Source organism: Rhinatrema bivittatum, chromosome 1 (genome assembly GCF_901001135.1).
Source record: "Rhinatrema bivittatum chromosome 1, aRhiBiv1.1, whole genome shotgun sequence".
Taxonomy (NCBI): Eukaryota; Metazoa; Chordata; class Amphibia; order Gymnophiona; family Rhinatrematidae; genus Rhinatrema; species Rhinatrema bivittatum.
Genome location: NC_042615.1, coordinates 410987182 through 411013352, shown reverse-complemented (window position 1 = coordinate 411013352; position 26171 = coordinate 410987182). Strand labels below are relative to the sequence as shown.

Below are 26171 nucleotides of genomic sequence, written 5' to 3'. Positions count from 1 at the left end.
CTCCGCTTCTGCCTGCCTCTGACTCCGGGTTGCCCCTGACTCCGCTTCAGCCTGCTACCTGCCTCCGACTCTGGTTTGTTTCCGACTTCCGCTTCAGCCTGCAGCCAGCCACTGACCCCGGCCTGCTTCCGACTCCGCTTCAGCCTACAGCCTGCTTCAGACTCCGGTTTGCTACAGACTCCGCCTCAGCCTACAGCCTACTTCAGACTCCGGTTTGCTACAGACTCCGCAGCCGCCCGCTGCCCTGCCTTCAGCCGGCCCTCAGCCCTGTGCAGCCGGTCCCCTGCCTTCCGGGTACCTTGGACTTCCTGCCCTATCTCAGCTTCTGGACTTTCTGTCTCACTTCTAAGTCCCAAGGTCCCGAGACCCTACGGGCTTTTCCCGGGGGGTCCCTGGTTCCTGGGTGAACTCCTCTGACCTGTGGCTCCGCCTCCCGGCCTATCCTGCCTCCCTAGGTAGGTCGGCCCAAGGGTCCACTATCTCTCCAGCAGTGTCCAACTGCAACACCTATTAGTAAAAATTTGTAACCTGTCATTAAAATCATCCATTGTACCTGAAGACTGGAGGAAAGCTAATGTAACCCCCATATTTAAAAAGGCACCAGGGGCGATCTGGGAAACTACAGACCGGTTAGCCTGATTCAGTGCCAGGGAAAAAGTATTCTAAACATCAAAATCACAGAACATATAGAAAGACATGGTTTAATGGAACAAGGTAAGCATGGCTTTACTCAAGTCAAGTCTTGCCTCACAAATCTGCTTCACTTTTTTCGAATGAGTTAATAAACATGTGGATAAAGGTGAACCTGGAGATGTAGTGTACTTGGATTTTCAGAAGGCATTTGACAAAGTTCCTCATGAGAGGCTTCTAGGAAAAATAAAAAGTCATGGGATAGGTGGCGATGTCCTTTCGTAGATTACAAACTGGCTAAAAGATAGGAAACAGAGTGTTAAGCTCGGGTTTGTGGACCCTTGGGCTGACGGGAGGATGGAATACCTTGGGGAGCGCCCGAAGGTTCTCCCGTCGGGTGTTGAGGCAGGAACCGAAGACGTGACCGGTGGACCCTTGGCACTGGAGACTGCGGCGACAGTGGAAGCGGAGGAAGAGTCGAGAAGAGGAGCGGTGTCTTCACCCCTGGAAGTCTGCGGTTCCCCCAGGAGGAGCCCGTAGGAACCCAGACCGCTGGGACTTAGGTGGACCTTTGAGAGGTCAGGTGACGGTGCAAGGGCCGACTGGAGCTTCACCCTGGAAGCCCGTGGTGCCCCCGGGAGGAGCCCGTAGGGACCCGGGCCGCTGGGACTTAGGCGGGCCCTTGGAGACGGTAGTCTTGAAGAAGTCCTAGGTCGAGTGCCAGAGGGTCATCGCTCACCAGTCCGAAGTCGTACGCCGGAGAATCACCACTTGCTAATCCGAAGTCAGGAACCAGAGAATCACCGTAAGCCAATCTGAAGTCAAGAACCAGGAACACGAAGACAAAGCAGGAACCAGAAGCCAAGCTCGAGGAACTCACCGAAGCAAGCAGACTAGACAAAGCTCACAGGAGACATTGCCAAGTCAAGGAATGGTCAGAGGAAGTCTCCTTTTATACTTCCTCTGACTCTGGAGATAGGAATCAGCTGAATCCACTTAAAGTGACGAGGTCCCTTTAAATCAAATGAAGAGGCACGGCCTCGCGCCTAAGGATGGCGGCGGCCATCTTGGATCCGGGCTGTGGAGGAGAGCAGTGGTGGCCGCGAGGGAGGAGCAGGAGCAGCTCCGATCCTGGCGGTCAGCCGGGGACTCGCGCTGCCACGCGGAGGTGCCGGGCCCAGCACAGGGCGGTCGGCCCCGCCGTGGTTGGAGGACGAGGTAGGAGACCGCGCCCGTGGACGGCTACAGGCGCGGAACACAACACAGAGAATAGGATTAAATGGACAATTTTTTCATTGGAAGGGTGTGGGCAGTGGAGTGCCTCAGAGATCTGTATTGGGACCCTTACTTTTCAATATACTTATAAATGATCTGGAAAGAAATACGACAAGTGAGGTAATCAAATTTGCAAATGATACAAAATTGTTCAGAGTAGTTAAATCACAAGCAAATTGTGATAAATTGCAGGAAGACCTTATGAGGCTGGAAAATTGGGCATCAAAATGGCAGATGAAATTTAATGTGGACAAGTGCAAGGTGATGCATATAGGGAAAAATAACCCATGCTATAGTTACACAATGTTAGGTTCCATATTAGGTGCTACTACCCAAGAAAGAGATCTAGGTGTAATAGTGGATAACACATTGAAATCGTCTGTTCAGTGTGCTGCGGCAGTCAAAAAAGCAAACAGAATATTGGGAATTATTAGAAAGGGAATGGTGAATAAATCGGAAAATGTCATAATGCCTCTGTATCTCTCCATGGTGAGACCGCACCTTGAATACTGTGTACAAATCTGGTTGCGATGGAGAAGGTACAGAGAAGGGCGACCAAAATGATAGAGGGAATGGAACAGCTCCCCTATGAGGAAAGACTAAAGAGGTTAGGACTTTTCAGCTTGGAGAAGAGATGGCTGAAGGGGGATATGATAGAGTTCTTTAAGATCATGAGAGGTCTTGAACGGGTATATGTGAATCGGTTTTTTATTCTTTCGGATAATAGAAAGACTAGGGGGCACTCCATGAAGTTAGCATGTGTACATTTAAAACTAATCGGAGAAAGTTCTTTTTCACTCATAAGAACATAAGAAAATGCCATAGTGGGTCAGACCAAGGGTCCATGAAGCCCAGCATCCTGCTTCCATCAGTGGCCAATCCAGGCCACAAGAACCTGGCAAGTCCCCGGCACCCCTCTCAAGTGAGGAGGTTGGTTTCTCCCACCACTTGGCTTCAGGTTACCAGGGAGATGGGAGGGTGAGGCCGGGCCGGCGAGAGTGGCCTTGGTTACCGGAGGCAGCGGTACTGAGCTTCCACTACAGGCATGGCCCACACCCTCTTCGCCCCTCCCCCCCCCCAAAATGCAGCGCCCCTGAAGCGATTCATTGCATTTTCTGTAAGAATTCGGCAGGTTTCAACGGTCCCAGCTCCCATCTTTGGAAATGCACTACATGGGGGGGGGGGGGGGACGACACGCAATTTTTGGTGCCTAAGCCGGAAGTGCAGTCTGATTTGGCGCGAGGAGGAATTCAGTGCGGTGCAGAAAATGACACAATTAAACTCTGGAATTTGTTGCCAGAAGATGTGGTTAGTGCAGCTGTGTTTAAAAAAGGATTGGATAAGTTCTTGGAGGAGAAGTCCATTACCTGCTATTAATTGTTAACTTAGATAATAACCACTGCTATTACTAGCAACGGTAACATGGAATAGACTTAGTTTTTGGGTACTTGTCAGGTTCTTATAGCCTGGATTGGCTACTGTTGGAAACAGGATGCTGGGCTTGATGGACCCTTGGTCTGACCCAGTATGGCATGTTCTTATGTTCTTATGATGGATCCCCGGTCCAGAACTTTGATATCAAACAGTCTAGAACTTTCAAACATGCCCTACTGAGCATGTGCAGCTGTAATCATTACTTTGCCCCCTAGACAGAATCCTTCAGTCTCTTTTTCCACAGATCCATGTGGTTGCAGCAGCCGTGTGTGTCATGGTATTCAGCTTTGCTCTCTCACAGTTTTTGTAAGTGATTTTTTCTAGAGTTGCAGCTGTTTTTCTTTCCCTTACCTTATGGTAGTTTATTTTCTTTCCCTTTTTCCTCTTCTTTCCTCTGTCTGACAATTGCATGGTGGGCCTTAGTCATTGTGCAGCCTGGCAGAGTTTAATACTATCCCTTATTAAATAATTACTGCACCTGCATTTTAGTGTCTGTGTTCTCTCCTTGCTCTGTCTGTTTATCAAGTGCTGGCATGACTGACAGAATGCAATCCGTGGGTGATCCGTGTAATCCACTGAATCTGGGGACTCACCTGAGTTCTACCAGGGCAGGAGTTCCATGTCGTTTCACCGATCGATTGGCAGCGATGAAGGTTCAGACAGTGAAAAGATCGAGAACCACACTGTTCCTAAGGGGGGAGAGCTTATCCCACATTCAAAGGAACTAGTCTCCACGGGCAGGAGCACTGGACGACGTAGCCTCCCCTCCTGCTTGCCTGTGATGGCAGTGCAGTCTCCTTGTGAGAGAGAGTGAGCAGGAGCCTGGGCAAGCAGCTTGCCATGCCCAATAATGGTTGCCCGTGTACATCTGTGACCAGTGCACCAATGATTTAACATGTCGATGTCAGGACCGTGTCGGGGACCAGCACTGTCAAGGAGCCAGAGTGCCCTCGATGCCTACTCTCTGCTTTCTGGTAACTAAACAGGAGAAAAACCACTGTAATACAGTTCCCCAATTCCAACTTCTTGCAGCCTACATACCAACCTATCATGCAGAACAGCATCAAAAGCAGATGCAGTGTTCAATTGTACCAATATAACCAATTTTGAATGTTCTAGTGAACAATAAACTTCATTCAGAAAAGAAACCATTAAGTCTCTGTACCAAAGCCCTTCCGAAACCCAAACTGTTCCTTGTCATAAATACCCTAGGTTACTAATTAATCCTCTAATTGTTTTAAGATCCACTTCTCAAACATCTTGCTCAGCTTACAAAGATTAGAAATTGGTCTATAATTGGACTCTACGTCTGCTGGCACTGAATGATCTTTTGGAACTGGTGCAATAAGCATCTCCTTAAAGTTATCAGGTACCAATCCTAGAACCAAGGATACATTCAAATATATCAGTTAGGCAGCCTAAAAAGCTTGTACATTTGTTTTTATTAATAAAATTGTGCAGGTCTCTAAAAATTACTTTTCACTATTAAATGTGAAATGATTTCTTCTAAAGTGTAATAATTTAGCTTGACAAAACTATCCCACTGATTACCAAGACCGGTATTGAATCCTACAAGGATCCATACCCTGATTCTTTTTAACTTGGCTATGAATTCATTGACTCTTATCATTAAAAAAATTTAGCCAAGACCAAACCACTTAGCATTGTCCCTTCATTTATTATTTTTACCTTGTTGCGTGGCACAGCAGCCTTCACCTAAGAAAAAAGTTCTAAAGGCTTATTAATTGATTCTTGTAATGATTTGGCAAAATATTTCTTCTTATGATGATTTACCAAAAATCTGTATTCTCACAAGATTACCTTATAATGATTTTTATTTTCCATAATTTTTGTTTTACGCCATCTTTTTTTTGCTCTCCAGAGAATTTTTCTAGATTCTTCCAATTCTTTGGAGAACCAAGGAGCCACGTGATTTCACTTTTTCCTTTTTACCAATTTCACTTGTACTATTTTACTATAAATTCCCTTTAATTCACCATTTTACCAATTCACAGCTGCATCTGGAGAACTTAAATCCACCCTTTCCCCAGATTCCTCCCATAATAATATCTGAGAATTTAGCCCATCAACACAACAATCAAATCTCAATAAATGGTGGTTAATCCATTGGAGATTAATGTTTTCTACCATAGTAATGGCTTGTGCTAGCATCATTTTGTTTGTAATTATAATATGATCTAAAATGTGACCACCACAATGAGTAGGGGAGGTCACTATCTGACAAACTTGAGAAACTCCCAAAAAACTTTTAAACTCCTTACTACTTTTACATTATCATCATCAAAATGAAGATTGAAGTCCCCCAATACTACCAAATTCCGATACTGCAAATACAATATCGATAACATATCTAAAATAATATTCAGTATCCACAGGCTGACATGGTAGAATGTATAATATACAAAATATCCAAGAATGTATTTTACCTAACATTCCTTCACATTTCTGAAACCCATCAAACTTTAAAATCTCAGCATTAATATCTTCTTTAAAAATTAACACTACTCCACATCCCCTTTTATCTTCCCAAAGCACCCCATAATATTTATATCCCATGGGACATACATTTTGCATTAAAAAAAGCATCTGTAGCAGTATGCCATGATTCTGCGATAAAAAAGCACATCTAAATTGTAACACATCAAAACATCTTGAATCTCAACATCTTTTTTCCTTACTGACTGACCATTTACATAAGCCATTGCATAATTAAGTGGAGGCTTAACTTTCCTCACTACATTATTAATTTCTGTGTATAACTACCTCCCTCGATCCCCATAACTCACTCTCTTTTGCAACTTATCATGTCTACCCTGTCCCTGTACTACCTCTATAGCATTACCATGCATTACAGCCCTTAAATGCAATCCACACAATAAAAAAACACCCACCATTAGGAGTACCCACTTTTTATAATTTTCCTTTTACTCACTCAGATACCTGCTTTGTATTTTACAAATTGTCAACTTAAAATAATTTGTCCCACTCATGGTCCTATGAAAGGACCCATAAGGGGCAGGCCCTTTGGCGAAGGCCCACCAGTGGTAGTCTACCTACTGGCCTCTCCTTATCCTCTCCAGGCAAAATAGTGATGTCATGGGTGGGTGGGAACTCAGGCAGGCCAGCAGCTGAATGGGAAGAGAGAAATGAGAGAAAAAAAAAATCACATCTGAAAGGCAACAAGGATTCTCAGTGGCAGCAAATCCAGGGACAATAGCAGCAGTTAAAGGTATTCAGCGTCTCATTCAGTGATTCACAGTGCCTGTGGGCCTCCCACTTATCCTCTCCAGGCAATGTAGTGACATAATTGGTGGGCAGGACCTCAGGTTGGCCAGTGGCAGGATGGGCAGGGAGAGATGAGAGAGAAAAAAAACCCCACACGTTTCCAGGAAGCCAAGTCCTTTAATATGCATCATAAAAAAGAGAACAAGAACAATAAAATCATAGTAACATAAGGGAAGATTTTAAAACGAGCGCGTGCATATCCATATGTGCATGCCTCCCGGCACATGCACATGGACACGCCGATTTTATAACATGCGTGCACTGGCACGTGCAAGGGGGGTAAAAATATGCAAAATTGCTTGGCAACGACATCGGGGCTTCCCCAATTCCCTCCCAGTTCGCTCCTAAATTGGAGCGGACTGAGAGGGAACTTTCCTACCCCCTACCCTAACCTCCTTTCCCCTTCCCCTCTCCTCCCCACCTTCTAGATCGCCTTTTTTTTTTGTTTTACCTTTTATTCTACAAGTTACTTCAGGGCCCAACCTGAAGTAACTTGTGCGCGCTGGCAGCCGGCCGACGTTCGAGGCTCCGGGACAGTGATGAATGGCGCTGTACCGCCCTGCTCCATCCCCTGGACCGTCCATCCCTGCCCCCCGGCCCGTCCATTTGTCAGGGCCCGGCACTAATGCGCGTATCACCACTTACGTGCGTGGCTGGGCTCTTTATAAATGCGCGCAGTGCGCGCACGGCCCAGCCACTTGCGGAAGTGGCAATTCCTCCGCACATGGCCGATTTAAAATCCATCCAATAGTGAATTATGGCAGAAAAAGACCTAAGTGTTTATCTAGTCTGCCCAGCATTATGTTAAAGGTAGGAACTGCTAATCCGTACAATTTACCCCCCATGCAGAAATGTTACACCTGAATGCTTCTGCATTTAAGGCCAGTATTGACTCCAGAGAATTTCCACTTTGTTCTGCAGATATTAATTTTTCCTGCAGTTGATTACTGAAGTTCTGTATACCTGGGGCTTCCAGCAAGCTCAATGCAACCATTACAGATTGTTCAAATTTCCACAGCACTCAGAATTTGACAAAGACCCAATCACATGAAAACATTACCCTGGTTTTCTGAACTCAGCATTAGCTCACTGTCCAATGATGGATTGATTTTAAAATCACTATGTTGATCTATAAATTAAGAAATAACAATGAGATACCTTGGATCAATTCCATTATTCGTGTCTATGCTACTCTGAGAACTCTAAGATCCTCACAGCAAGGGCTATTAGGAACCCCATCAATTCACCATGTCCAATTTGCAGAGACCCGGGAGAGAACTTTCTCTATGGCAGGACCAAGTGTCTGGAGTTTTTGCCTGGCGCTATATGGATATTTATGGATGTGAAGGCATTTAAAAGGCATTAAAAACATTTATTTTGTCATGTTTTTAAGCTGCATGATTAGCTTATGACATACTCTGCAATTAATTTTAGTAGTTAGTTGAGATTGCAGTTCTAAGGCATGTTTTATCTAGCTAAAGTTGTTTCTGTTAGTATGTTTTATTATCAATTTGTGAATTATGTGTTGTTTTATTATGAATGTTTTTATTGTTCCCCATCTCAAACCTTAGGAGGGTACATAATACAAATTCTTTCAAATAAATAAATAAACAAACAGGTTGCCATGTTTCTTCATTTCTAAAGAAGAGATTCTCTGACGGTATCTTTAAAACGCTGTGTGGGTGTACATAAACACATGTATGCCGGCTAGCACTCCATGGATGTGGCCATTTTATAACATGAACACGTATATGTGTGCATCTTATAAAATCGGCTCAATGCAGTGTTATATGGATGCACTAAAGTGCCACTTCTACCGCGTAAGTGGGGGCATTTTAATATACAAGTGCACTGATTCAGTGTTAAACCAGTTCATTCCCACTTTGCCCAATTACAGGATAGGACTTCCTAACCTCCCTAGCTAACTAACCTCTCTTTTACCCCACCTGCCCCAACCCTTAAAACCTACTGACTATCCTAGTTTTTATTGTTTCATAACTTACACTCCATCTATAGCAGAAGTAAATTTACGTAGTAGTGGACTCTGGCGCGCGCTTGTGCACGTAAATACGTATGCACTGTTTTCCATTTAAATTCCCAGAACCTGCATGCTCTGCCCATGCCCCACTCAGACCATGCCCTCGCCCCACCCCTTTTTTTGGAATTTTATTTTTGTGTGCGTACCAAGATATACGCGCATCCATGGATGCTTCTTAAAATACGCATGCCGTGCACTGGCCCTGGAGACGAGTATATCTCCGTGATTTGGTGTGCATAGGACATTTAAACTCTACCCCTCTGTGTTTATTCTAAGTCCTTTTGAATTCCATTATCATTCAAGTCTTCAAAAAAAATTAAGAAAAAAAGGAAAAAGAAAATAAAGGAAAAATGAGAAAACACAAAAGCCTGACTCAAATTATCATATACCTAAACAGTTTATTCTGAATCACACTAAACAGCATCAGTAAATTTCTCCTTTCAAAACATTTCACACTATCTGTAACTTTAACAAGGACAGCTTGCTTATTGGAACAGACAGACCTTGTTTAACACTCTTAAATTCAAATTGAACTAGTAAATTCCTAATGTTACACCCATTTTCTAAAATCAACAAAGTTTTCAAATGTTTATCAGTTGGTAATATAGTTTATGATATTTAACAATCATTTTCAAACATACCAAAATTGGAATGTATGTTGCAAATCAAGTAGCTGGTTAACAAAGAGATGAATTTTAAAACCCTTGTGCATGTGCACATTTGTGTGCATTTGCTGGTTCGCGTACATGGATGCGGTGATTTTATAACGTGTGCATACATGCGCGTATATATGTGCATGTTATAAAATCAGCTATTTGCACAACTTTATATTAATACATGCAAATTCTACCTTGATCGCATAAGTGGGAAGATTTTAATAGATTTGCGCACCAATGCAATTATCTGTTTCCCCAGTTTGTTCACAGTTCATGCCAGTAAAGGAGAGGAATTCCTAAACCCCCTAGCTAACTTGCGTCCTTTTTACCCTATTTGCCCCGACCCTTAAAACCCTACTGGCTAGCCTAGCTTGTGTTATTTTATTACTTACATGCTGTCCATAGCATGGGACCTCGGCATGCGCTTGTGCATGTCAATATTTATGCACAGACTTCATGTTACAGACTTAGCCCCCCCCTTGCCTCACCCCTTTTTTGAACTTTTGATTTCTGTGCGTACTGGGAGATACGCGCGTACTTGTGTGGTTTTTTAAAATCCGTGCAGCGCTTTTCGGGTGAGTCACTCTCGTATATCCTGGCTTTGGCACGCGTAGTGCTTTTAAAATCTGCTAGTAAGGGTTTGCCATAGACACAAAATGGAAGAAAAGTCTTAATAAATCTGGCCCCAAATGTTGCAAAAATTTTTAATGGGCAATTTTTCAGTAGTCCCAAACCTCTCTGCCTCTGTTGATTTTTATATAATGAGCTGAACTTTCAAAAGTTTTCACAGTACCCAATTTGTGCACATAAGTGGACATGCAGAAATGTATTCAAATATTTTATAAACTGTGTGGCAGGAGCAACCATTTTTTCTGCTCTGAAAATGCGCAAGTACTTTTGCAATCATACATGTGTATATTTTCCTCACATAAAAAAATATAACATTTCCGCCTTAATCATCCTGACTTAAACGTGAAAGTAGTTGTTTTGTAAGCTATGCATGTATACCATTCGAAAATTCTTATAAATAACATATCCAGCCAACTTAACTTCTCCCTGTTATGTCTATTCCCCATCTCTGACTAATCCAGCTAAATATTTAGCCAGATAAGTGACTTATCCTGTTAAGTGGCACCCGCTGACCCTAGCTGGATATTCAGTGGCACTACTTAGCTGCATAAGTTGTATTTATCCGGCTAAGTGCTATTTTGAAGATTAGCCTTGGTGTGTCCAAAAGGTTAACCAATAATCAAATTTGCCTGGTGCAAATACCTAATTCAGCCATTTTAAAAACTCCAACTTTCAACTGCTTTCCAACAACAAATAGTTAATTAATATAACAATGCCATTTCTTATAAAAGTATTGGATGAAAATTTAAACATAACAAAGTCTATTTTCAAACAGCCATAAATAATGAGTTAATTTTAACTGGTTATCAATAGGGAAATCTTCAGTTGAAGGGAACCTACTAGATTTTCAGGTGAAAGATTTCCTAAATTTAGCTGGTTAAGAAATCTAAGATCAGCAGGACAGTGTTTTTTGACATACTAAGTCACCATTTAATAATACTTGCTGAATCTAAAGAAAGGGTTTTGTATGTTATGGGCCTGACTTGGTAGAAACAGCTCCCAATAGCACTCCACAAAGAATTGCGTTTCAAAACCTTTAAAAATATTTTAAAAGCTTTTCTATTTAGGAAACTTTTAACTTGCCCTCTTGATAATTTATTATGTCAGGTACTATTATGAATTCATCATCACTGTGTGACAGGTGGCATTGGAGGCATCATGCTCTGTTCAAGTATTGTTTTTATTTTTGTTTTATAATTTTATGTTTGTATTTTATTATTTGTGTTCTATTGTGAGCCACTTAGAACTTAGGATAATGCAGAATACAAATCTTAAATATAAATAAATAAGTAAACAACTGATTCCGAAAAAGAATCCTTTCTGGAATTCCATGAATCAGAAATTGAAAATAGATAGCTGAAGAAAATTTGGTAGGTTTAGTCAGTAGTATCTTAGCCTCCAGTGAGGTGATGGGGAGATAGATGATACTGATGATTAGACCAATCCACAGGAAGAACAGGCAGTAGAGTTAATGACTCCCAGTTTGGAAGCTTGAATTGTGTAGATATAATTTGGATAGCTGACCCCATGCCTTGAGGGTTTTGGCAGCTTTGTGCTCTTTGTGATTGACCGTACTGTACACTTTCAGGGTTTTGACATTTGTATGCTGTTTGTGATTCCCTGCACTATGTCTTGGGAGTCAGCACTCAACAGCATGGATTAGTTCTGCAATTACCACAGTTATATAGTAACAGATGGAGAAATAACTTATTTAATAAGCCATTCACAGTGTTATTGTACTGGCTGTATATATTTAACATGTGCACGGCTCGATCTTTACTTTTTGATAGAAGTATATACTACTGGTAGGATTTATGAGATAGCCATGTCTCCAACTGGGACAGGCACTCCACACTGCTGCAAATAGCCATACATTGGATGGTGGAAGGGAAGGTCCCCAAGTTGGGGAGTGGGGTGGTCTCATGCTCTGAAGAGAGAGCAGTCATGAAAGCTGGAGGAACATGTGAGGGTACTGGGCCCAGCTGCCAGGAGAAGGGGGATGGCCCCTTATCTTTGCTTGGGCCCCTAGGTTAGCTGCTAGGACCTCCCTTGTCACCCAGAGGGGTCTTCTTTTCCAAATAAATCAGAATATCTTCCTCTGCCAAATTCTCAACATCTTATCTCGAATTAGGATCGGGAGAGTGAAATATGTAGCATAACCTGAGAAGAATATTCATTTTGATCGCATGTACTCTCCTCAACAAGGACAGATGCAATCGTTCCCTCTATCCATATCTGTAATTATTCCCGATAATTCAGTCCAAACACGTTTTCCAGATTCACCCCAATCTGTACCCCAAGGTACGTCACACTCTTCTTAGCCCATTTGAAGGGTAGTTGTATACACAAGCTAGTCATCATATCGCTCTGCAGCATTAGATTTAGTATCTCTGATTTATCTTCATTAACCTTAAATCCTGAAACAGCTCCATACCTTCTCATTTCCTCCAATTGTTTTCAAGGATAGGTCTAGATCCGAAAGCGTAAACAGTAGAACATCCACAAATAAAGTCATATTATAGAGCTTTTCTCCTACCACCACCCCACTAATGTGAGAAATTTTCTTAGCTTTTTCTGCAAAGGGTCCTAGTGAAAATGCAAATAATAACGGTGAGAATGGACAACCCTTCTGACTGCAAAAGCATCAGAGTACCCTCCATTCATTCATATGCACACTTTTGGCTGATTGTATGATCCATTTTATTTAACACTCGAAACAGGAAGGGCCAATGAACTCTTGTCAAAGGGCTTTTCTGCATCAACTGCCAACAGAACCGCTGGGATCCCATGTTGTTTTACCCATCATACTATGTTTAATACTCTCTTCACATTATCTGTGGCAAATCTCCCTAGGAAAAACCCTGATTGTTCACCATGGGGCGGATTTTAAAAGCCCTGCTCGCGTAAATCCGGATTTACGCGAGCAGGGCCTTGCGCGCCGGCGCACCTATTTTCCATAGGCCTGCCGGCGCGCGCAGAGCCCCGGGACTCGCGTAAGTCCCGGGGTTTTTTGTCAGGGGCGTGGCCGATCGACGTGGCGTTTTGGGGGCGGGATGCGGCGTTTCGGGGGCGGGCCCAGGGGGCGTGGTTTCGGCCTGGGGCGGCCCGGGGGCATGGCCGCGCCCTCCGGAACCGCCCCCAGGTCGCATCTCGGCGCGCTAGCGGCCCGCTGGCGCACGGGGATTTACTTCTCCCTCCGGGAGGCGTAAATCCCCGGACAAAGGTAGGGGGGGTTTAGATAGGGCCGGGGGGGTGGGTTAGATAGAGGAAGGGAGGGGAAGGTGAGGGGAGGGCGAAAGCGAGTTCCCTCCGAGGCCGCTCCGATTTCGGAGCGGCCTCGGAGGGAACGGAGGCAGGCTGCGCGGCTTGGCGCGCGCCGGCTGCACAAAATCGACAGCCTTGCGCGCGCCGATCCTGGATTTTAGCAGATACGCGCGGCTACGCACGTATCTACTAAAATCCAGCGTACTTTTGTTTGCGACTGGTGCGCCAACAAAAGTACGCGAACGCGCATTTTTTGTAAATTACCCCCCATGTATAAGGAGTGATGCTATCTTACCTAATCTCAATTGCAGTATCTTTGCTAGAATTTTCAGAACTAAATTAATTAGCAAGATAGGCTGATAGAAACTACATAACATAGGATCACAACCCCCTTTCTCTATTACAATGATCCCTGTTACATTTGTCCCCTGGGCTAGATATTCTTCCTCCCTCAAATAACTAAACATGGCCACTAGTGGTAGAGTCAGTACCTGCTTAAAAGTCTTATAAAATGTTTCTGATTAGCCATCTAAACCTGGGGCTATACCCAATTGTAATTCCAAAATCATCTGTGATACCTCCTCCTCCTTGATATTCCCATCTAATTGCTCTCAAACAACCTCTGAGAGACACGGCTTCAAAATAATTATCAATAGAGGCATCCATAATGCTTCCAAAAAAAGTATATATAAAACTGGGTGAATCTATTTGAGATTAATTTGCTGTCATAAATATACTTCCCTTTCTGATTCTTAATTTTTAAAATTTGATTTTGCACAACTTTGTCTTTGTCATCTTGCCATCTTTGTTTGACCTGTGCCATCTAAGATGCTTTCTCTGCCAACTCCAGGGCTTGGAATTCATGACATGCAAATTCTAAAGATAAAAGTGAAAATGAATCACCCCAACACACACTTGACAATAGCTGACTGGATATCTGCATAAAAATGATAACAAAATTTATTATGTTGGGTATTTCATTTTCACTTTTATCCACAGATAATTCAACACCCCTTGGTCTTTTCTGATCTTTGGAATCTCCAATGCAGCTCCTAAAGTCACAAATTTTTGTTTATCTAATTTTATTTTATGTTTTAGCTCTAGTTTCGCTATTTTCTGTGATGACTACAATTTTTTTTCTCTTTCTTTTTCTGAACGAAAGATGACTGAGACATACCTCTGCTTTCAGGCAATCCTAAACTATGGCTGGGTTAATCTCTCCATATCACTGAAGTTTAAATACTTCTCTATCTCCCCCATCAGGCTCTCATTAATTGTTTTATCTGAAAGCAGATCTTCCTTCAGTCTCCAGTAGCTGCATCCCAACTGTTTCTTCCCTACTTTCAGCTCTTCCCAGATCTGTGCATGGTCCGACCATGAAATATTACCAATGCCTGCCCCCTCAGTAGAACCCACTAGCACTTTATCCAGTAAAAATTAGTCCTTTCTCAAATATGAAGAATGCAATTTTGAGAAGAAAGAATAATCGTGAATGTTTGGATTTCTCAAACATATGTCGATTAGACCTCATTTAGTTATCATTTCCTTCAGGATGGATCTTGACAAGTGTGAGGTCCAATTTCCCCCACTCAAATTATCTAAGAAAAGGTATTGTGTCAAGTTGAAATCTCCCTCAATCAATAGATGGCCTTCCACCCATGCGAGAATATTAGAAAAAGAGTTCAGAAAAGCATCCTGAGCAGTATTTGGTGCTTAGACATTTACTAAAGTAAACAATTCACCATGAGTTACCACTTTCAGTATTAGGAATCTCTCCTCAGTATCACTTATCAAAACTGTAACATCTAAAACCAAGTGACTAGTAAACAGTATCCCCACTTCACCATATTTATTGTTTTTCATGGATGAGGCATAGTATTAGTGTGAAAATGTTTTAGATAGCATTAACCTCTCATTTATCACCCTTAAATGTGTTTCTTGACAAAAAATAATATTCTCAGACCCTCTGTCTCTTTCAATAATAGCTTTCTTTTTGTAGGTGAGTTTAACCCTTTTGCATTTAGTGACATAATTTTTAATTGAGCCATTTAGCAATCCAGTCACCTGTCCCCTCCCCTTCTAAGTATATCTGCATTAGAGATGTGAATCGTGTGATCGATCGTCTTAACGATCAATTTCGGCTGGGAGGGGGAGGGAATCAGATCGTCGCAGTTTGGGTTTTTTAAATATCGTGTAAATCGTGTAAATCGAAAAACGGCACACTAAAACATCCCTAAAACCCACCCCGACCCTTTAAAATAAATCCCCCCACCCTCCTGAACCCCCCCAAATTGCCTTAAATTACCTGGGGTCCAGTGGGGGGGGAGGGCGGGAAAACCAGCACACTAAAACAACCCTAAAACCCACCCCGACCCTTTAAAATAAATCCCCCACCCTCCCGAACCCCCCCAAAATGCCTTAAATTACCTGGGGTCCAGAGGAAGGGTCCCGGTGTGATCTTTTACTCTCGGACCTCGGACCTCCATGCGTTGTAGAAACAAAATGGCGCCGGCGCTACCTTTGACCTGTCATATGACAGGTCAAAGGTAGCACCGGCGCCATTTTGTTTTTTTGTCCCCTGACGTCAGGAGCGTAGGAGATCGCTCCCGGACCCCCGCTGGACCCCCAGGGACTTTTGGCCAGCTTGGGGGGGGCCTCCTGACCCCCACAAGACTTGCCAAAAGTCCAGCGGGGGTCCGGAACGACCTCCTGCAGTCAAATCGTTTTTCCGTACGGAAAATGGCGCCGGCCATTCGGCAACACGATTCGACTGCAGGAGGTCGTTCCGGATCCCCGCTGGACTTTTGGCAAGTCTTGTGGGGGTCAGGAGGCCCCCCCCCAAGCTGGCCAAAAGTCCCTGGGGGTCCAGCGGGGGTCCGGGAGCGATCTCCTACCGCGAATCGTTTTTCCGTACGGAAAAACGATTCGACTGCAGGAGGTCGTTCCGGACCCCCGCTGGACTTTTGGCAAGTCTTGTGGGGGTCAGGAGGCCCCCCCCAAGCTGGCCAAAAGTCCCTGGGGGTCCAGCGGGGGTCCGGGAGCGATCTCCTACGCTCCTGACGTCGGGGGACAAAAAAACAAAATGGCGCCGGCCTGTCATATGACAGGTCAAAGGTAGCGCCGGCGCCATTTTGTTTCTACAACGCACGGAGGTCCGAGGTCTGAGAGTAAAAGATCACACCGGGACCCTTCCTCTGGACCCCAGGTAATTTAAGGCATTTTGGGGGGGTTCGGGAGGGTGGGGGATTTATTTTAAAGGGTCAGGGTGGGTTTTAGGGTTGTTTTAGTGTGCCGGTTTTCTCGCCCTCCCCTTCCCCTCCCCCTTCCCCCGATTTACGATTTTTTGACAATAAATCGGGGGAATTGTTATTGTATCGCGGCTCTAATGATTTTTGACAATTTAAAATATATCGGACGATATTTTAAATAGTCAAAAAATGATTCACATCCCTAATCTGCATAAACCTGCCAACCCTGGTAGCCAAGTCCGTATCATCCCTAACCCCACTGTCCAAATTCCAATACAAATACCACACAATGGTTATCCCATTCTCCTCAATGCTCTTTCCCCACTCTCCCCCTCCCTCCCAACCCAACACCACTCCACCTCCCCTCCTGGTGGATTACCTCCATCTTGAGGAAAGTTACCATCCTGCATAGAGCTTTAGGACCGCCAAGGGGAAATATTTCCTGGGAAATAGTGGCCTGGTTCTACAGTAGGGAACAGAGGCATTGATCTACAGTGTCAGCAGTGGCCTTGTTTCTGTGAGAAATGGGGGTGATGGTGTCGATGGTAACCAAGTCCATGTCATCCCTAACCCCACTGTCCAAATCCAATAACAAATATCACACAATGGTTATCCCATCTTCTCACTGCTCTATCCCCCTTCCCCCCCACCTCCCAAATCAATACCACTCCACCTCCCCCAAGCTATACATATAGCCCCTTAAACAATAAAGATATGAAAATACAAAAAAGAAACAACCATCACCCTCAACAGGCTTTCTGAGTCCCTGCTCTTTTTAAATATCTCTTCCTTTGACTATACCCTACCCAATCAGATTAAACTGACCCTTTCAAAGTCACTACAAGTTTCATCCATCTTCTGGTCACCTTTCAGAGGCTTGCAGTGCTAGGAGAGGATGGGTTCCCCAACCACCTGAGAAGTCTTCTTTCTGCTCCAGTCACTGTCTGCCATTTTTGGCTGCTCATTTTTTCTCCAGTGAAAAGAAGATGATCTGGCTTGTGATTCCTCCATCGACACCATCACCCCCATTTCTCACAGTAGCAAGGCCGCTACTGCCACTGTGTTCACTCTTGCCAATTTGCCTTGGATAGAGATGTTAAGCCCGAAAGGAAAGAGTCACCGGTATTTTAATTCCTCTTTTTTTTATTATGGCAATTATTCCTTTCAGTCCTGTCTTTTCCTAATAGTTATCGGAGACAGATCTTGGAATACTTCCATAATTTGATTTTTCCAAGTAGTTTGGCCCATTTTACATGCTTGCTGGGCTATTTTTTCTTTTATAGAAAACTGTGGAACCAGGACATTATTTCTTGGGGAATATTCCCCCTTGGTGCTCCTAAAGCTCTATGCATTTTTTCTGATTTAATGGGTGGCAGTTCCTCCAAGCTCTCATCTGTTCCCAGGATTGTGGTGCAAATACTAGTAACAATATGAAAAGAGTCTGCTGGCTCTTGAGCCTCCTGTACCCCCATGGACTCAAAGGTTGGAGTGGTGGGACCTATTCTCAAGATCCTCCAGCTGCTCATCAAAATCCTGCACCGTTTTCACCACACTAACCACCTCCTTGCTCCATGTGTTCAAATCTGTGGCCTGTTCCTCTAGACACGTCCCAGCCCTCGATCCTTTGTTCGAGATCAAGAACACCACCACGTAAGCCTGCCACCATTGGACTGAGTTCTGATTTTATTGCGGCCATATCTTGCCAGACCTTGGTGAAATATCTCTGAATTCAGAGCGCTGAGCCGCGCAGCCTGCCTCGTTTCCCTCCGAGGCCGCTCCGAAATCAGCCTCGGAGGGAGCTCTCTTTCGCCCTCCCCTCACCTTCCCCTCCCTTCCTCTACCTAACCCACCCCCCCCGGCCCTATCTAAACCCCCCCCCCACCTTTGTCCACGGATTTACGCCTCCGGGAGGGAGAAGTAAATCCACGCGTGCCAGCGGGTCGCTGGCGCGCCGAGACGCAACCCGGGGGCGGTTCCGGAGGGCGCGGCCATGCCCCCGGACCACCCCGGGCCGAAACCACGCCCCCGGGCCCGCCCCCGAAACGCTGCATCCCGCCCCCAAAACGCTGCGTCGATCGGCCCCGCCCCCGACACGCCCCCGACAAAAAACCCCGGGACTTATGCGAGTCCTGGGGCTCTGCGCGCGCCGGCAGGCCTATGGAAAATAGGCGCGCCGGCGCACAAGGCCCTGCTCGCATAAATCCGGGCGGATTTACGCGAGCAGGGCTTTTAAAATCCGCCCCTTAGGATTTAGGCTGCCATCTAGCAGGATGACATCACTTACAATTTGATTGGTTCTCTTTGCCCCTCATTTGGAACCTTGAGAGAGGCACAAAACAAGTGTCTGTTTTGTGCCTCTCATAATACTTTGGGGTCTTCATGCCACTCTTTCAGTTGCTTTTGGAGTTTTCTGCCTCTTTTGGTGCTGCTCCCCTTCATGGTGCCTTGAGTTGTTCATGCTACATTTAGTGTCACTTTGCCCCTCTCATACAGTCTTAGGGGTTTTATGCCACTATTGTTGGTGCCCTTTGCTCCACTTTTGGATCCTTGGGATGTTCTGGTCACTCTTGCTGCTGCTTTGTCCTCTGACAGTGCCCTGGAGAACTTCTGCCACTTTTGATAGTGTTTTGCCCCATTGAGGGTCCTTGAGCATTTCATGACACTTTTGGAACCATGTGCACATAATCTTGATATGTTAGCATGCCTCCTCCCCTTTGATATGTTGGCATGCCTTCCCACCAAAAATGATTAGAAAATCCCAATTTGTGAGCCCAAAATAGGCTGCATTGCTTCCCTAATGACTATAATGGTAAACGAATGATCAATTAAAACAAAGATATGAAAAAAAATTGTTTGAAACAAACCAAATCAATGACTGTGACCTACCAAACGAATGAACCAAAACAAATTTTTTTGACTCAGCACTTGCCTATTTTCTAGCTAACTACATACACACAGACATACGGTATCTTTCTCTCTCTTAGTTCATGGCAGAGTATTCCTACATTTACTAATGCAGATATTCATAGAAATATTAGTTGTAATTTTTTCCTGCATTATTAGGATATTCGGAGCGTATTCTCATATCAGATAAAGATCTCTAATTAGCTAACATCTGTTTTGTTTAAGTTATAAATGAATGCCATGTGAAACTATATAGTGGTATCAGCTACAATGGATTTTCTTTCTCTTGCAAAGTGAACAGCACTATGAACACTATAGAAATGTAATTCATGAATATCTTTGTTATCTTTTCCAAAGTAGCCACTTCTTTCTAAAGAGTCAATTACAGAAGGATTACAACAACTTAGAATAATGCTGATATCTACTTCTTTGTAACCTTTCAATATTCCTTTTAATGTGTTAACCCCAGTTGTATCTAAAAAGGGAATAGAAGAGCAATCGAGAATAATGGTATGAAAATCAAGCTGGGCAGGGACTAGATTTACATTTGTATCAGTTTTATTGTTCCCCTTGACAGCTGCAATCTCTTTATTTCCTTTTTTCATAAATGTTTTTTCTTTCACTTCGTTCTTTTTTCTCCTTATTATTTCCAGAGCAGGGTCTAATCCTGTCATTTTGTATAGAGATTGCAAGAAGAAACCCTTATTTGCATAGTAAATAGGTGCTTCAAAACGAAATATTTTGACTTGTGGAACAGGACAAAGATTTTCATATTTCCCATCATCTTCATAAAAAACAGTGTTTTGGATTTGACTGAGGAGGGCAGTGTGAGGCACTTGCAGACGAGCAATAATGCACATCATTGAAAAAATAACTCCTACCAAAAGACCCATTTCTGTGCTAATGAAAGCAGAAGAGAGTACTGTAACACACCATACTAAGCAGTCCACTTTGCTTAGATGCCATCGCGTTGGCAGATCTTTAAATTTCCAAAGGGCTTCTCTTAAACTAACTATAATAATGCAAGCCAAAACACATTTTTGTAAAGAATAAAACAGAGGTGCAAATAAAAGCAGGACCAGCAGCACTACCACAGCACTTACAACACTGGAAACCTGTGTTTTGCATCCTGTGGAAGCTTTTACAAGAGTTTTAGCTAGAGCTGCACTGGAAGCAAAAGAGTGAAAAAAAGAAGGGATAATATTGCAGAATCCTATAGCAAACATTTCTTGATTGGCTTTCACAGTATATTCATATTTCTTTGCAAACATTTCAGATAATGAAATTGTAAATGCAAAACTAACAACTGCAAGTGGTACAGCATCACCAGCTACACGTGGCATTACCCAGATATCTGGCATCTTAGGAGGTATAAATCCAGTTGGAATTGAACCAGAAACACTTGTTCCATAAACATGATTTAAATTACCAAAATGTGATATCAGTGTAGCTACTACAATAACAATAAGCTCTGTTGGAAGAGGGACTTTTAGCTTTTGTTTGTATCGATCTCCTAGTTCTTTTGCAGTGACTAGCACTGCAATACAAATGGCACTTGTTAATACATCACAGAAGTTAGTTGCATAAATGTTTTTAAAAATGTTGATCCAGGTTGATATAATCATTCCATAGCCTTGACTGCGTGGAATTTTTATTCCAAGAAGATACTTAACTTGAGCTGTTAAAATCATCAATGAAGCACCAGTGGCGAATCCATCTAACATGGGTTCAGAAAGATACATAGATAAAAATCCCAAATGAAAAACACCCATTAGCACCTAAAAAAGATTGAGAAGACCAACATAAATAGAGCAGTTATGAATATATATACTTCAGCTAAACCTCTGCTTTCAGTTTAAAAGAGAGGGAAATATTGTAATATCACACATAAATGAGCCAGCAATTACATGCATAAGTTACATCAATTTGTATTTACACGCATAAGCCCACTTTGAAAATTATCCAACCAAAAATACTTGTAGAAGTAACACCTGCTAAAATGTTCCACACAAATCGTCCATGAACAATTATGTGCATATTCTGTATAATCAAAAAGTATGCATATAAGTCCAAATCCCTCCAGGATCCACTCAGTCTGAGTAGACTTCATGCCTGAACCTGACATGCATATATAAACTTTTACCCGGCAAAACACTGTTTATCCACTGAAATACTTTTGAAAATTACTCTTCTTGAGGACAATTTTCAATTTTACAGATCTTGCAAGAGAACCTTCTTGTCTTTCATTCCCTTGCTTTGGAACTCTCTTCCAAGGGAGGCCAGGCTGTCTTCTGATCTTTTAAACTTTTGCCATTTGGTAAAGAATTGACTTTTATCTGTTAATGCTAGGCTCTATGACTTTTTCTTGAAGTGTTTTCAATCAGTGGTGGTCATTAGGTATGTGCATTCATTGGGCCATTAGTTTCATTTGTTTCGGCCGTGTGCGTGTATCTCGCAATTAGAAGGTATGCGCAAAAAACTGATGGTTACACACACATTCGAGTAGGTGCTCACATGAGTGCATACCAGCAGTTTTGTGCACGTACATTCCAATCTAGAGATATACCCACATAGGCTGAAATGAATGAAACGAATGGCCTAGAAAAAAACAACGAATGCACATTCTTATGGTCATCAAGTTTTGTGAGGTCTATGTTCAAATGTTCATTTATTTAAATTTATTTTTTTTTTTATTTAAAAAGTTTTATATACCGCACAATGGGTAGGTAAACTATCCGTCTAGGCGGTTCACATATTCAAACGTACATAATTTGATCACATATTAAAACATAATTACAATCCTTAATACAAACAAGATTTGAACAAAATTAAATTATATACTGTAAAGTTGTGTGAAGATTTTAATATAGATTATATGCACTGGAGAAAAGATGAGTTTTTAGTAGTTTAGTAGTCAATTTGGGGCAGATTTTTAATATTACGCGCGGGGGGGTAACATTGTGCGTGCTACCCGGCACGCACAAATGTACACCCGATTTTATAACATGCGCGCGCTACCGCGCGCATGTTATAAAATCTAGAGTCGGCGCGCGCAAGGGGGTGCACACTTGTGCACCTTGCACGCACCGAGCCCTAGGGGAAGCCCGATGGCTTTTCCCGTTCCCTCCAAGGCCGCTCCAAAATCAGAGTGCCCTTGAAGGGAACTTTTTTTTTGGTCCCCCCCAACTTTCCCTCCCTTCCCCTATCTAACCCACCTCCCAGCCCTAGCTAAATCCCCCCCACCTTATTTCATTGAGTAACTTGCGCGTGCGGGCTGGCTGCCGGCGCTCCAGCCCCGACACAAGCCGCTGTATCGGGGCACTTGGTCACGCCCCCGGACTGCCCCCGGACTGCCTCCACGCCCCGGCCCTGCCCTGGACCGTGGCCCCGCCCTGGCCCACCCCTTTTTCGAAGCCCCGGGTCATACGCACGTCCCGGGGCTTGTGCACGCCGCCGAACCTATGCAAAATAGGCTCGGCGCGCGCAGGGGTAGGTTTTCAGGGGTTACGCGCGTATCCCTTTGAAAATCTACCCATTTATTTGCAGTTGGTCTTATGTGTTTGAGAGCCACCATTTATTGCCTTTATGCAATTTGTATTAGATTTTGTTTTAAACTATATTATGTTCTCCAACTCAATTTATGCCAAATTTGTACTTGGAGCTCTTAGGTTTGAGTACCTAGGCAGTAGAACAGGTAATAATGACAATAATAATATTACAGTGGATTTGATGAAATGTTGAAATTAGTTGATGTTGGAATATTGTTACTATACGATTGATCATCAAAGCTAAGATACTATGGAGGCAATTTTCAAACAGTGAGCAGAAGTTTAAAGTCTATAGGTACTTTTTACCAAGAAAACTTTTCAGAAATGTCAAAGGGGATACTTTCCCTTTGAAAAACTAACTAAACAAATATACACACAGACCTGCACATACGTTTTCTGGGAAAATATATGTGCCTACTTTATCACCTTAAAAAGTATGCAGGTAAGTGCTAACTCCTCTCCAGCCTACTACCAGGAAGTTTCTTGTAGCTTTACATAACGCGACATGGAGGAACTACCTGGTCAAAAAATCTCTATATGCTTAGGCTATCCATGTGTCTGTTTTTCAGGGACCTGCTGTGATAGCCAGGGGAAGCTGTTTGCAATCAAACATGGGTATTTTGCAAAGCTCCAGGCACAGAAGGTAGAGGGACCAACCAGCTAAAGGAGAAAGGAAGGCAGAAGGACCAAGCAGCTGGATGCTGGAGCTTGATAGGTAGGAGAGGGAAAACAGGAAGAGTGCAAGGGTATTGGCATAATTGTCCTACAGATGTTTTACAGGTTTCAGCTAGAAATAACAATAATAAATTCATTTGTTGTCCATTGCATTGTATCCTTTTGGTGACAGACAGTTTATATTGGGGGCAATATTCAGCTGCCAGTAGCGTGCAAAGTTAGCCAGATAAATTTTTCCAGGTAAGTTTGTCAGGAAATTCAGCAATGTGGCAGCACAGCTGAATTTACCTAATTATTTTAAAGACAGCTGGATAACTTTATTCAGCTAATTTTAGTACTTCTCTTTGGCGTGATCAGAGTTAGCTGGATCAGTTATCTGGCTAAATCTGAATATCGGAGTTAGTTGGATAAGTTATTCAGCTAACTTAAGTCTGCCTATGCTAGGTTCAATTTTAGCTGGATAATGAGTTAACTGGCTAAAGTTTTGCTGGATTATCTAGCTAAAGGCTATTGAAAATGGATCTCTATGCTTTTTCCTGTATCATGCTGCTACTAGAAACTGTTGTACCACCCTTGAGGGACTTCTAGCCACTGATACTGTCCCATCAACTTGATTGTGAGGAACTAACTCAGAGCAGCATATATTCTAAAATTAATTTATCTTTAATATATGTGCTACTTTCTGCCTTTATACCTTTTAATGCAGCATAAACAATAATTATCCCTCCTCTCTGTTTCTGGCTGTGGATTAAGCAGGATATTCAAATCTCTTTCCATCCTATGATACCTGTCAACTTTCTGAGACTCCCAAACTATTTCATCACATTTCAGTACCACTTCTTCCCCTTTCAAATTATCTAAAAGCAAAAGAAGCTCATGGGGAGGAAATGGTTTTGGCAGTGTCCTCAGGCAGTTCTCTTTTATTTCACATCAGATTGCAATAGATAAGAGTTCCAGCTACCACAGTGTTTCTAGGCTTTAATGTCTCTAGAGCAGCAGCAGATATGGGAAATAGTGTTTAATCTGTTGATATGACTAATAAGAACATATTCTATGTCCTAAATATGATTGTAGACTGCCAGTACAGTTGTTGAGGATCAGTACCTAATGATGGTGTTAGAAGATATAGCTGATTATTCAGTTGGATCTGACTGACTGACTAATTTATTAATTTTACTAATGATTAATTTTAACAGAAATAGTAACTGAACCTCATTGCAGGATTTACCATTGATAATAATGCCCGATTCTGTGATTCCTGCCTTCTGCCCTAGAGGCATTTTGATATTTGTAGTGATGACTTTATTTGGTAACATACTGATTAATTTTTCAAAAACCCATTGAGCAGGTAACCTAACTGGATAATTTTACCTTGTTATCTTTACTGAATTTTCAGCAATACATAACCAGCTAGGTTTGTGGCTGAAAATTTCCTAAATATAGTCATATATTTGTGTGTCCCGAGTTGTGAAGTTACATATTTTGATTCATGTCATAAAAGTAAAAGTATACTTTTTAAAGTATTAAGCTATATTTTTACAGAATGGATATGTTTACCTGGTAAACTCCAGCAAGAAATGTTAAAGCAGTAGCAACACTGATTGCGTAGCATTCTTTCCCACATTCCATGATCATCAAGTCAGTACTGATATTGAAAGTTGTGAAGTTTGATTCATCGGTGATCCATTTGCTTGTGTTGCTTATAGTTTGCTGAGTATCATCATTCATGTCAAACCCTGCCAGTTGTAGCTCTCGATCTACAACCTGCCCTACCATTAAACTTAATAAACTGAAAATGCCAACTGATATGTGCCGAGAGGTACCCAAGAGGAAGTAAATTAAATTGGCGAAGAAAGATGTATAGAGACTATAAATTGGCTTTAGGCCTGCAAGGAGTGAGTAAGCTATTGCTTGGGGTATTAAAATAATTCCAATAATAAGACCAGACATAACGTCACCCCAAATGTATTCCTTGCAATTATATTTTGGAAGCCAACGTATTATAGGAAAGAAGTCTATGAACATATTTTTCAATCTCTTTGTGGTGCAAAAACAGTTGTTTTTCAGTTTAATTTTGACAGTGTCCTGTAGATTTGTATTGATGCATGCTTTTCTTTCCATTACTATTTGACAGGATGGATGCTTATCTAGTTGGATAGCTTCTATTTCTCTTTCCATGTCATTTGCATTCATTTACTTGTTTCCTGGAATTATAAAACATAAAAGAAAAACGTCATTCTATTACTCTTATTTTTAATAATGGATTGAGAGCCACAGTCTTACATTTTTAATTTTGTTTGTGAATATGAAGTATTAGCTATTCTAATACTAATGGGTTCAGCTATGACTGAATGAGAATCTTCTTGGCCAGTTTTCTCTACCTGACCTTAGAAACAAGTCCATTATTCTGCTGTTAAGAACTGAAAAAGTAAAAAAGAATTTTCATTATATTATGGAGTTAATTTTCAAAGGGTTAGGCAGAGGTTGTGTAAATAAAATTAGCTTTTACACACATATATCCTATTTTATAAAACTTTTAGAGAATGTGTGTACTTGTAGTATC

The 26171-nt window shown here is 42.6% G+C and overlaps 2 protein-coding genes across 12 annotated transcripts in view; one reads left to right on the top strand and one right to left on the bottom strand.

Annotated features, from left to right (window-relative positions):
- The window catches only part of IDUA (iduronidase alpha-L-), a 914728-nt gene that overhangs the window by 117508 nt on the left and 771049 nt on the right, over positions 1-26171 (top strand). For 4 of the 9 annotated variants that reach the window (XM_029602392.1, XM_029602371.1, XM_029602385.1 and 1 more), the window contains one exon: positions 23503-23648. The exons of the other annotated variants lie outside the window; for them this stretch is intronic. In XM_029602392.1, the coding sequence (XP_029458252.1) occupies positions 23632-23648 (17 nt within the window). In that variant the 5' untranslated portion in view covers positions 23503-23631. The remainder of the gene's footprint in view (positions 1-23502; positions 23649-26171) is intronic. 9 annotated transcript variants of the gene reach the window in all.
- Positions 18690-26171, bottom strand: part of SLC26A1 (solute carrier family 26 member 1) — a 290173-nt gene continuing 282691 nt past the window's right edge. For all 3 annotated transcript variants that reach the window (XM_029602326.1, XM_029602318.1, XM_029602309.1), the window contains 2 exons: positions 25166-25812; positions 18690-21163 (listed from right to left, as the gene is read on the bottom strand). In XM_029602326.1, coding sequence (XP_029458186.1) covers positions 19634-21163; positions 25166-25801 — 2166 coding nt within the window. In that variant the 5' untranslated portion in view covers positions 25802-25812 and the 3' untranslated portion in view covers positions 18690-19633. The remainder of the gene's footprint in view (positions 21164-25165; positions 25813-26171) is intronic.